This window comes from Molossus molossus, unplaced genomic scaffold, assembly GCF_014108415.1.
Source record: "Molossus molossus isolate mMolMol1 unplaced genomic scaffold, mMolMol1.p scaffold_m16_p_13, whole genome shotgun sequence".
Lineage (NCBI taxonomy): Eukaryota > Metazoa > Chordata > Mammalia > Chiroptera > Molossidae > Molossus > Molossus molossus.
In genome coordinates, this window is record NW_023425348.1 from 92,696,531 (window position 1) to 92,710,157 (window position 13,627).

The following is a 13,627-nucleotide window of genomic DNA, read 5'->3' on the forward strand; positions in this document are numbered from 1 at the left end:
AGAGAGAGGGGGGGAGAGAAACATCGACATGAAAGGGACACATCGAGTGGCTGCCTCCCGCACGACCCAACCAGGGCCAGGGACAAACTGCAGCCGAGGTATATGCCCCTAGCAGGGGCCGAACCCAGGTCTCTCTGGACCGCAGGCCAATGCTCTAACTGCTGAGCCAAACTGGCCAGGGCGAACTATTGTACTTTTTTAAAATATGTTTTTGTTTTAATTCTCACCTGAGGATATTTTTCTATTTATCTTCAGACAGAGTGGGAAGAAGAGAGAAGGAGAGAAAGGGAGAGAAAGAGAAACATCGACATGAGAGGGACACATTGACTGGTTGCCTCCCACATGACCCCGACCAAGGCCAGAAGGAACCACAACCGAAGTACATGCCCTTGACTGGAATCAAACCCGTGACTCATTGGTCCGTGGGCTGATGCTCTAACCACTGAGCAACTGGCCAGGGCTTTAATATTTTTTTTATTGATTTTTTTAGAGAGAGAGGAAAGGAGAGATAGAAACATCGATGTGAGAAACATCGATCGGCAGCTTCCTGCACCCCTACTACTGGGGATCAAGCCCAAACCCCAGGCATGTACCCTGACTGGGAATCGAACCGGGACCTCTCAGTCCATGGGGCAACACTTGTTCCACTGAGCCACACCACCGGGGCAAACTGTTCTACTTTAATATATAAATGTGTATACTGCCTTTCTCAACTAAGAGAAATTCTGCAAGAGAATTAACCACTGTAGAAAATTATTTGTGTGTCTTATTTTCAGTTTTCCCTAGGATGGTTCACAGCTGATATCACTGTAGATGTATAGGGAAAAAGTTAGTTCATTACATGCAGTGGATAACTTCAGGCAAGACTTAGCAAAGTTTTTCTGTAAAGGGCCAGATAGTAAATATTTTAGTATCTGTGGGCCATGCAATATCTGTCGCAAGTATTTAACTCTGCCTTGTAGAATGAAATACAAATGAATGAGCATGGCTCAAATAAAATAAAATTTTATTTATGGACACTGAAATTTGAATGTCATATAATTTTCCTGTGTCTTAGTTTTTTGTTTTTTTTTCCAACCATTTAAAAATGTGAAAAACACTCTTAGGTCACAAGGCCTTACAAAATAGGCAGCTGACCAAATCCCTCAGCTGCTATTTCCTTGACCCATGTCTTAGGGGTAAATGGGGCTTAATTCTTTAGCAGACCCTAGTTTGTAAGTGTTGAAATATATCTGTATATGATTGACGTATAAATGGTATTGACATTAAACATCAGTTAGAGTACAGAATATTTAGCGCTGTGATGTTCACAACTGACTTTCAGGTAGTCAAATAATAACAGCATATATGAATAGAGATTAGCAAATATGAGGAAATGTTAACAATGGGCAAATCTTGGAGAAAGCTATGGAAGTGTTCATGGTACTACACTTGAAGCTTTTTGGTGGACTTGAAAGTTTTCAAAATTTAAAATTTAAAAATAGTCTTGGCTGGTTTGGCTCAGCGGTTAGAGCCTCAGCCCTTGGACCAGAGTCACAGGTTCGATTCCAGTCAAGGGCATACCTCAGTTTCAGTTCAGTGCTGGGGTTGTGTGGGAGGCAACCAGTCAATGTCTCTCTTTTGCATCGATGGATGTCTCTCTCTCTCTCTCTCTCTCTCTCTTCCCCTCCCTCCCTCCCACTCTGTCTGAAAATAAATGGAAAAATATCCTCCGGTGAGGATTTTTTAAATAATTAAATAAATAAATGGCAATTAGTGAAGAATTTACACCATTTAGATGGAATGGTTATTGGCCTATTTACTGTGAACATGGTGAGTTAACTATTTTGGTGCCTATTTTGAAACATTAGTTTTGGTTAGGAAGCTAGTTATTATCTTATGCACAAGATTAGTATTGTTGCAGATACAGGGATTATCTTATTAGTAAAACTAAGAGAAAATATGGTGCTTTTTAAATAAATTTTATAAAAGTGAATTTCTGCTTGTTTGTTAAACATAATGAAACTACAAGAGATAGTAAGGAGTTTAGTAAGTTTGAAGTTATAATAGTAAAAATGTTTCAAAAGAGAAAAATTACATAATTTCATAGTAAAATACTCTTTCTAAACTCAAAATCATTCTAAGAGGTATTATCACCCAGCTGCTGTCCAAGTCAATCTGAAAATTCGTTTTTAGAAAGCCTCCCCCTTTTTAAGCTAAAAATTGCTATTATACCCATGGCTTAATTGTTTGCTCAGTTTGAGGGAACAGAGGGAAAATGTATTTTCAATAGCACAAGTAAAATGAACATTTTATTTCTGTTTGTAAAGATTCCTGCAGACTGTTAAAATGGTACTAACTGATCTTGATTTATCTATCTAGTTTTATTAGACTTTATCAGAAAATGTCAAATTTCAGTATCTTACCACCATATCATTCCATTTTTCCTAAGTATTCCAAATAAGGAACCCTTGTGTTTCTATAAAATGTCATTGGGGCACATGTGGGAGGTAACCAATTGATGCGTCTCTTTCACATCGATGCCTCTCTCCCCCCCTCCCTTCCACTCTTTCTAAAAATCAAGGGAAAAAATCCTCAAGTGAGGATATAAAAAATTTTTTTTAAATATTACTATTCTCTATAAACTTTCAAAGTTTACTTTAATAGAGAATGTAAAGAGATGTTTTATGAAAGAAATATAAAATATGTTGTTAATTTGTCAGTGCTTTGGTTACTTTTGCCATGCCAGTGTATGAATATAACTATTCCAACTGAAGTGTTGGTAATTATTCTATTGATAGTGCTTAAAGGTTCAATAATTTTATAATGAGGATTTAAAAGATTTTTTTGCAAAAAATTTGAGCCCAGTCTCAGAAATCGATATGCTCATTTACTTGTCTGGTGTCTGGCAGCATAGATAAAATGTAATGGGACAGGTTAGGTGTGTGATATCTTGACTATTATTAATACAGTCTGATGAGTTCCAAGTAAAACATCAAAAATTTTATGTCCTATTTTATATTTTCTTCTTTTTACTATTAACATTACTCAATTCTGAACAGAATCCCAAAGGGCTTAGGATTTGGAATTAATACACTTAAAAATGTGAGCAGAGAAGCCCAGTGTGTTATATTTAATTTGGAGGTACCAACTATTATATTAATTCTTGTGGTCTGTCCCCCCACTTTACCAGAAGAAAATTAACTTGACTTTTATATAACAAAGGAGAAACCTCTTCTAGCTGTTAAAGTGTAGCCACATGAGACCCAGACCCAGAGCCTGGTTTCTCTATATTGGAAAGCTAATGAAAAGTACATGCCCCTCATGCCGTGCAATGAAAAAAGTGGTCTCCTCATTCCACAGCGATGCTTTGTGACCTGGGGAAGGGTTTTGCCCTCAAACATTTGACCACTGAGCTACGCCCTTTCTTGGTGAAGGGTTTTGAAAAGTGACTTCTATCCAGATCCTTGATTTAGGAAGACTACCTGACATGGAACTTTGAAAAGGAAATGGGCACATTCTCAGGAGTTGCATATTCAGAACAATCTTTAAAATGTTGTTTTGCTTATTCTTCTGAAAGGTGGCCTCTCTAAACAAAGACAGCAAACTGTATTTAGGACAGTCCCCATCACTGGTCTTCCTTACTGAGTAATCCATGCTCATTGGCCTTTTCCTTGGTTTTGGTATATCAAAAGGGCACTTATTATTATTATTCAGCTAGAATAATTTCTTGCTACATTTGGAGGAGAATTGAAAGAAAACTAAAAACAGTGGCTGATTAGGCCTTGTGGAACAGTAATCTTGATTTATGGACATAACATCTTGGCAAACTACAAAGTATAAGACAGGCAAGCTGAGAGTTGATAGTGGGGGGAATATTCAGTCTCATATCGTGGACCGGACATAGCTAGAAAATGAGTCTCTGATTATACTTTCATAGATGTAAGGACATAATAAAAATATATAACTTTATCTCATGTTTCGTTTTTCTATTAGAGTTTTTATTCCATGGCCTTCTTATTCAGGATAAAACTATAGTAAAGGCAAGAGTGCTTGGCATGCCTTTGTATTCTAAGAACCCTAAAACAATTTTCTCAATTAAGTATATTGTGTCTTAATCTAACATGTTACTCATTGTACCAGACTTTTTTTTGATGCTTTCCTACTCAGTCATGACAGCTTTTTGGTTGTTCTGAATGATCTTTCCAAGTACCTTTTATCTTTAGTGATTGTTTCCTAAAATCAACATCTGCGTTGTCAGATCCTCTTAAATTCTTGCTCTAAACACAAACCTAGGTTTGCAGGTTGACCAGAGAGTTTTTCCTAGGTTAATTATTGCAATGATTCAGTTTTCTAACTCTTTGAAAATTGGTGTCAGCTTGCTTTTCTCATTATTTTGCTCCTGTAGGTTCCAAATAAGTTTCGCTATCCATTCTACTATGAGATGTGTTGGTACGTGTTGGAGCGCTATGTGTACTGCATAACCAACCGCTCCCACCTAACTAAGGAATTTCAGAAAGAGTCCCTCAGCATGGGTAAGTGTTCTGCCTACATGAACTTTCAAGACACTGCAGGACTGAGGGCAAGGTCAAGAATATTCACTAGGCTGTTGTTCAATAGTTTTTTTTTTATTTTATTTTCTGGGTTTGTTTTTGTTTTTGTTTTTTTTACTTATCTACCTGGAAGTACCAAATTTATTCATTGGAGTTGAACACTGATTAACAGCTAATCTATCCAGATATAGGCTAAATGAAATACTCTTTGTCTCAGTTTGTTAGTACTTTGCTCCTCAAGAAGGGAATCAATTGTCTAGTATGTGGGGTTTTTTTTTAATTTTGTTAAATTTATTGGGGTGACAGTGGTTAATAGGATTCCCCATCCCCCCTTCCCTCAGGTAACCATCATGCTATTTTCTGTCTGTCTATGAGGTCCAGTTTGATATCACATATATGAGTGAAATTATATGGTTTTTAGATTTTTCTGACTGACTTATTCCACTTAACATAATATTCTCAGGGTCCATGTTGTCGTAAATGGCAGTATTTCATCTTTTCTTATGACTGAGTAGAATTTCATAGTATATATGTACCATATCTTCTTTTCTAGTGTGTTTAATTATATAAAGAACGGTCTTTAACACAATAAAAATGAGGACTATATCATCATAATAACTCTTACTATATTCTAGGCACTATAATAAGCAGCTTACATACATTAAGTTACATACTTGCCAGGTAGGTATTATTTTCATTTTACAAGTGGGGACATTAAGGTTGAAGAAGATTTTAAAATTTGTTCATGGCCTTAAATAAATGAGAAAGCTGTAGTTTGAACCAGGTTGGTAAAACTCTAAAATCTATATTTTAACTTCTGTTTCTCCAACTTCTATCAAGAGAAATATTTTACTGGATATCAGGATAGTTTCAGTTATGCATTTTTAGGCTGTCCCATGCCTTAAAGAGGAAAAGAACACTCTAATGTCCTTCCTGAGGTCACGTGTTTCATGTAATGTTCAATCGAAGCAAGATATTCTTTGCTTTGGCATAGTTTAGGTTCCTTTTTTTATAAAGAGTTTTTATTGATTTTGGCGAGGGAAAGGGGAAGAGAGAGAGAAAAACATTAATCAGCTGCCTCCTGTACACACCCTTCTCCCCTTACTGGGGATTAAGCCTGCAATTTGGGCATATGACCTGGCCAGGAATTGAACTGGCCACCTCTCGGTGCATGGTATGATACTCAACCAACTGAGCCACACTGGCCAGGGTCTTTAGCATAGTTTATAATTCTCATTGAAAATTAAAACTAAGCCCTGGCCAGTGTGGCTCAGCGGTTGGAGCGTTGGCCTGTGGTCCAGAGAGACCCGGGTTTGGTTCCCGCTAAGTGCAGGTACCTGAGTTGCGGTTTGTCCCTGGCCCTGGTTGATCGTGCGGGTGGCAGCCACTAGATGTGTCCCTTTCACGTCGATGTTTCTCTCTCTCCCCCTCTCTCTCCCTCCCGCTCTATCTGAACAAAAAATGGAAAAATGTCCCCCGGTGAGGATAAAAAACAAAAGAAAGAAAGAAAATTAAAACTAAGCCCTGGCCATTTTGGCTCAGCGGTAGAGCGTCAGCCTGCGGACCAATGAATCACGGGTCTAATTCCAGCCAAGGGCACATACCTCAGTTGAGATTTGGTCCCTGGCCCTGGTCGGGGTCCTGTGGGAGGCAACCAGTTGATGTGTTTCTTTCGTATCGATGTTTCTCTCTCTCTCCCTTTCTCTCCCTCCCACTCTATCTGAAGATAAATAGAAAAATATCCTCAGGTGAGGATTTAAAAGAAAAAAGAAAATTAAAAATGTTCATCCAATACTTGAAAGCAGGATACAGAATTGTATATAAAGAATGATCCCAATTTTGTATAAAAATACATCTAATCATAATCATATACATATGCATAGAAAAAGATGGAAAGAATATACATCATACTTTTGAGTTATCTAAAGTTGAGGGGATAAAGAATGACTTATTTACTTCTTTGTACCTTCCTGTATTTCTAAGTTATTAATAGTAAACCTGTATTGTTATCATAATAAAGACCAGTAAACATTTTAAAAAATTCTACTTTCATTAAAACTTTTATTTTTACTTGACTTTGTTTTGTTGGCTGTGTTGCTAGGATTTCAGTTCCAAAGCTTAATATTATGACCAAACTTTGAACAAACTTACTTTTTATTTATTTATTTATTTAATTTTTTATTTTTTTTATCCTCACCCGAGGACATCTTTCCATTTTTTGTTCAGATAGAGCAGGAGGGAGAGAGAGGGAGAGAGAGAGAGAGAAACATTGATGTGAAGGGACACATCGAGTGGCTGCCACCCGCATGACCAACCAGGGCCGGGGACAAACTGCAACCGAGGTACGTGCCCTTAGCGGGAACCGAACCCGGGTCTCTCTGTACCGCAGGCCGACGCTCCAACCACTGAGCCAAACCGGCCAGGGCTATTTATTTATTTATTTATTTATTTTATTATTATTATTTTTTTATCCTCACCTGAGGACATTTTTCGATATTTTGTTCAGATAGAGTGAGAGGGAGAGAGAGAGAGAGAAACATCGACGTGAGAGCGACACATCGAGTGGTTGCCACCCACACGACCCAACCAGGGCTGGGGACAAACTGCAACCAAGGTACGTGCCCCCAGCGGGAACCGAACCCCGGTCTCTCTGTACTGCAGGCCGACGCTCCAACCACTGAGCCAAACCGGCCAGGGCTATTTATATTTATTTTTATTTTTATTTTTTATTTTTTATTTTTTATTTTTTTGTTCAGGTAGAGTGGGAGGGAGAGAGAGGAACAGAGAGAGAGATAGAAACATCGACGTGAAAGGAACACATCGAGTGGCTGCCACCCGCACGACCAACCAGGGCCGGGGACAAACTGCAACCGAGGTACGCGCCCTTAGCGGGAACCGAACCCGGGTCTCTCCGGACCGCAGGCCGACGCTCTAACCGCTGAGCCAAACCGGCCAGGGCTATTTATATTTATTTTTATTTTTATTTTTTTTTATCTTCACCAGAGGAAATTTTTTTTTTTTTTTTGCATTTATCTGCAGATAGAGCAGGAGGGAGAGAGGGAGGAAGAGAGAGAAACATCGACGTGAGAGAGACACATCAACTGGCTGCCACCCACACAACCCCAGCTGGGGCTAGGGACAAACTGCAACCAAGGTACATGCCCTTAGTGGGAATTGAACCTGGGACTCTCGGGTCCGCGGGCCGACGCTCTAACCACTGACCCAAACTGGCCAGGGCCAAACCTACTTTTTAAAAAGCATTTATTGCCCTGGCCGGTTTGGCTCAGCGGTTAGAGCATCGGCCTGCAGTATGGAGAGACCCGGGTTCGGTTCCTGCTAGGGTCACATACCTCGGTTGAGGTTTGTCCCCGGCCCTGGTTGGTTGTGCGGGTGGCGACCACTCGATGTGTCCCTTTCACATCGATGTTTCTCTCTCTATCTGTTCCTCTCTCTCTCCCTCCCACTCTACCTGAACAAAGAATGGAAAAATGTCCTCGGGTGAGGATGATTAAAAAAAATAAAAATAAATAAAAAGCATTTATTACTCTAGCCGGTTTGGCTCAGCGGTTAGAGTGTCGGCCCATGGACCAAAGAGTCATGGGTTCAATTCCAGTCAAGGGCATGTACCTTAGTTGCAGTTTGTCCCCAACCCTGATTGGGGTCATGCAGAGGCAGCCAATCGATGTGTCCCTCTCACATCTCTCTCTCTCTCTCTCTCTCTCTTCCTCTCCCTCCCTCCCACTTTGTCTGAACCAAAATGGAAAAATATCCTCGGGTGAAGATTAAAAAATAAATAAATTTATTTATTTTTTAATCTTCACCCGAGGACATTTTTCCATTGAATTTTAGATAGAGTGGGAAGGAGGGAGGGAGGAAGAGTAACATCAATGTGAGAGAGACACATTGATTGGTTGCCTTTTGCATGACCCTGATCAACCCCAACGGGAGTCAGGGATCAAACCTGCATCCCATATACGTGCCCTTGACTAGGAATCATGCCCATGACCCTTCGGTCCTCTTGCCGACACTCTCACCACTGAACCAAACTGACCAGAGCTATTTATTATTATTCTTATTTTTTAAAATATGTTTTTATTGATTTTTTTAGAGAGAGAGATAGAAACATTGATGTGAGAGAGAAACATCAATGGGCTGCCTCCTGCACACCCCCTACTGAAGATCAAGCCTGCAACCTGGGCATGTGCCCTGCCCAGGAATCAAACTAGGACCTTTTAGTCCATGGGACAACGCTCAATCCACTGAGCCACACCTGCCAGGCTATTATTGTTTAATCTTTTTTTTTTTATTCTCACCCAAGGATATATTTATTGATTTTAGAGTGAAAGAGGAATAGGGAGAGAAAAACATCCATCAGTTACCTCACATACACACCCCAACTGGGGATCAAAACCACAACCTGGGTTTGTGTCCTGAGTGGGAGTCAAACCTACAACCTTTCACTGTACAGGAAGGCGCGCCAACCAACTGAGCCACACTGGCCAGGGCTACTTTTTACTTTTTAAATTTATTGGGCTGACATTGGTTAATGACATTATCTAAGTTTCAAATGTGTAATTTTATAATACATCAGCTATATATTGCATGGTGTACTCACCACCCAAAGTCTAGTCTCCTTCTGTCATATATTTGACCACCTTTACCCTCTGAATCCTCTCACCCTCTTCCCCTCTCCTCTGGTAACCACCATACTATTGTCTGTGTTTTGTTTATTCATTTGTTGCTTTCAGTTTTATATCCCACATATGAGTTGAAATCATATGGTTCTTGTCCTTTTCCATCTGATTTATTTCACTTATCTTGATAATCTCAAGATCCATCTGTGTTGTTGCAAATGGCAGTATTTTATCCTTTCTTTATGGCTAAGTAGTATTCCTTTGTCTGTATGTACCACATATTTATCCATTCATCCATCAAAGGACACTTAGGTTGTTTCCATGTCTTGGCTACTGTGAATAATGCTACAGTGAGCATAGGTTATAAATATCTTTATGAATAAATGTTTACTAATTTTTTAGGTAGATACCTGGAAAACAGATTAATGGGTCATACAGTAGCTTAATTCTTAATTTATGAAACTACTTTTTAAATATATGTTCTTCATACTGTCTACTTTTTCAAAAGATAATGAAATTATAGCCCCAAATTTGAGTTTGAACTTGTAACTAGTTTAAGTAACTTATTATTATAGATAACTTATTTCTAGCACACAAAACTGGACTTTTCTCAATCTTTTGAAAATCCAGTTGACCGTTACCTTGGTTGTCTTACCAACTCAGGATTCTATTTTATCTGTAGCCATGATTTTGTACAATGGACATAACCCAAAGGCCTCTCCCCTGCTGCCAACCTCTCTCATTGATCACATGGCTAAGTAGCATGTTCTTACTGCATTTTTTCTTCGTATCGGCAGATTTGGAGTTAAATGGATTGGAATCTGGAAACGGGGATGAAGAAGCAGTGGATCGAGAGCCCCGGCGCTTGAGCAGTAGGCGTTCTGTCCTTACTAGCCCTGTAGCCAATGGGGTCAACCTGGATTACGATGGATTGGGCAAAACCTGCCGAAGTCTTCCAAGTCTGAAGAAAAGTTTGTCTGGAGACTCATCATCTGACTCTAGCCGGGGCTCCCACAATGGCCAAGTGTGGGATACCCAGTGTAGTCCCCGAAAGGACAGGCAGGTGCATCTGACCCATTTTGAGCTTGAAGGCCTTCGCTGCCTTGTAGATAAATTGGAATCTCTGCCACTGCACAAGAAATGTGTCCCCACAGGGATAGAAGATGAAGACGCTCTTATTGCTGACGTAAAGGTAAGAGTTGGTTATGTTGCATGACAGCTACTGTTCTGGCTAGAGCAATCAATTTCTGTATACCAGGAAAGAAAGGACAGGAATTTTGGGTAATTTCTGATTTAACCAGAAGGAAGTTAATATGTGCATGTATATGTTTGTGCTGCACAGTGTCTCAATTCCTGGAAGGAGGTGCCTGTTGTGAAAATACTAACATTTGTATCTTCAGTTAGGACTTAAATTTAATCTAAAAAACACAAATTTTAGGCTAATCCTAAAAATAAAGGAGACCCTGAGAAAGTATTTGTATTAAGAAATATTACTTTAGCCCTGGCTGGTTTGGCTCAGCGGTTAGAGCATCAGCCTGCAGACCAATGAGTTGCAGGTTCGATTCTAGTCAAGGGCATGCACCTCAGTTGCAGTTCATCCCTGGCCCTAGTCAGGTTGTGCAGAAGGCACCTGTCGATGTGGCTCTATCACATCGATGTTTCTCTCTGTCTCTCTCTCTTTCTGTCCCTCCCACTCTATCTGTTGATAAATAGAAAAATATCCTCAGGTGAGGAATAAAAAAAAAAGAAATATTACTTAAGTTGCCCTCAGATAAAGAGGCCTATTTCAGAACAAAACAGTCTTAACTCCAAGCAGAAGAGAAGAAAGAAATTGTTCTATGTTAGGTTATATTAAGTAGGTCTGGCATATTTAGTTTCAAATTTATCTAGTATTAACACTTAAATATGTTAGGGCAAATTCTAAGAAAAGTGCCATTTTAAACATAATGCAACCTATTGCTATATCAAGTTTCTTCATGTTGTATGTCTTCTTTTTCAAGAGGTCTCCCAGTATTAGTAATCTTCAAAGCCTTTTCCACCTCTCATCTATTGGTCTAAATAAGTGAGCTTATTTTTAAGTGATCCAGATTTGAGCCTTCTGAACTGGAGGGAGTTCTTTTAAGTCTTTCTCATACATAACCATTAATATGAACACCAAAAAGTGTAAAGCCGGGAGTAACAATTTTCTGTTTAAATCAGTGTCTGGAACTATGTCTTGGGTGCAGGGCATGGATTTGTATATTAGAAAGGTAACTCACAATTTATAATAAGTGTTCTTTTTAAAACCTGTCATATAAATTATGGTAAGCCTCAGAAGAATATATAGGGAATAATTTTGTGTCACCTTAAGAAAGATGGGTTAAATATCTTAGGGTTTTTTCCATCCCTGATTCCTGATTCAAGTCTTTCCTTGGTCACCACTAACTGACTGAGGTGCCTACCTTTTGTAGCCACCTCAGGAAAGAATTCCAAAGACCTGAACTTTTTCCCCCTTTCTTTTACTTTTTTTTTTTTTTAATTATTTTTTATTAATTTGTTTTTTTACAGATGTTTCTCCTTTTTCCCCCATTGATACCCCTCCGCATCCCCCCCACCCCATCCCCAGCTTTGTTGTCTATGTCCATTGGTTATGCATATAAGTTCTGTGGTTTATCTCTTCCCCTTATTTTTCTTTTTATGATTGATATTGTCATTATTATTGTTTATGCCTCAGTGAAAAGTTAAAAATTAGAGTCTACCCTGATGAAGTTGGTTCTCTCCTTGGACAGTTGGTTTTATAGTTTGGTTTTATAGGGTTTGTTCTCGAAGAGGCAGATGGTATCATTGTGACTTGTATTTAGGGGAGGAAATGACAAAGTTCCAGGTAGGTGCTGTCCTGTTTTTATAATTAATGCACAGCAAAACAAACTTAGCCATACTTTTCCAGACTCACAAACTACATAGATCCCAAATTCATTTCTCTGGACCACATGCCATCGCTCTAACCGCTGAGCCAAACCAGCTGGGGCACCAAATTCATTTCTCATCCTTGAGTGAGCAAAGGGCACTTAGTTCTATGTCTTTCTCATTGTGATAGGACACATAATTATATTATCCTGAGGATTTGTACTATCTTTCTTTTTTCTATAGAAGTTGTTTTTGTTTGTTTTTTATGTAGCTATTCCATCATGGATACATGTGCGAAACAAAGTTATGACTCTGGGTACTTACTAACTTACACAGTTGCCTTTAAGAACCCTAAGAAGAAAGGTTCTAAGTTTGTATCTCACTAACATTCTTTTGGCCTGGGTATCTGTATTTCTAATTCATGGAAAATAGAAATATCTATTCAATCCTTATGGATAGCTATAGATGGATTTGACTCCAGAATTGAGTTGTAGGAAGCCATATGGTAACCTACTAATCATTTATTTATACAAGGTCAAGTGTCATGATAGAAATAGGCAAACTCGCCCAGCCCGTGTGACTCAGTGGATTGAGTGTCCTCCCATGGACTGAAAGGTCCTGGTTTGATTCTTGGTCAGGGCACATGCCCAGGTTGAGGGCTGGATCCCTAGTTGGGGGAATGTGGGAGGTAGCCGATTAATGTTTCTCTCTCACATCTATATTTTTATCTCTTGCTTCCTTCCTCTCTCTCTAAAAAGATCAATAAAAACCTATTAAAAAAGAAAGAAAGAAACTCTTTTAACTAAAGTAGTTAAATAAGAATATTTGACCCCAGCGGGTGTAGCTCAGTGGTTGAGCATCAACCCATGCACCAAGAGGTCACTGGTTTGATTCCCGGTCAGAGCACATGCCCAAGTTGTGGGCCAAATCCCCAGTGGGAGGCTTGCAGGAGGCAGCCAATCGATGTTTCTCTCTCCCTCCCTTCCACTCTCTCTAAAATCAATTAAAAATATATTTATAATAAAAAAATTTTTAAAGAATATTTGAGGAGGCAGAGTGGTACGGGGAAATGTTGAAAGATTTGGTTCAAATATTAAGCAGTGTAAAAGGAGGCCACTAGAAGAGGAATGAGTTCAGTAGAGACATCTAAAGAGGACTCAGCATTATGAAAATGCCTGGAGAGAGCATCCTTGTTTATCAGGAATCATGAGAAACATGGCTTCCATTGCTGGCTAAGGTAGAGTGGCAGAGACCAGAGCATGAGGAACGAGTGGCCAGTAGGATGACTGCATAGGCTGACAGTGTTTGAATTCTCCCTGCAGAGGCTTGCCCATACTTTTTCTTGTTTACCCAATACTATAGGCAAAATGCAGCTGATGTCACAGATTTAGATCCCAGCTCTGCAGGTACTTTAACTTAAGATCAAATGGATTAATTATTCCTACATTTGACTAGTTATGTTTAATCTGAGCTTCAGATAATAGTGAGTTTAGAGCTTGAATCCTTTCAAAATCTGAAGGGAAAAAAGCATTGGATTGGGTAGGTGCCGAATCACTGCACAACCTAGACTGCAGT

The 13,627-nt window shown here is 39.3% G+C and overlaps 1 protein-coding gene across 8 annotated transcripts in view; it reads left to right on the forward strand.

The window, feature by feature from the left end:
• The window catches only part of KDM2A (lysine demethylase 2A), a 125,225-nt gene that overhangs the window by 87,649 nt on the left and 23,949 nt on the right, over positions 1-13,627 (forward strand). For all 8 annotated transcript variants that reach the window (XM_036258744.1, XM_036258745.1, XM_036258748.1 and 5 more), the window contains 2 exons: positions 4,388-4,514; positions 9,964-10,358. In XM_036258744.1, coding sequence (XP_036114637.1) covers positions 4,388-4,514; positions 9,964-10,358 — 522 coding nt within the window. The remainder of the gene's footprint in view (positions 1-4,387; positions 4,515-9,963; positions 10,359-13,627) is intronic.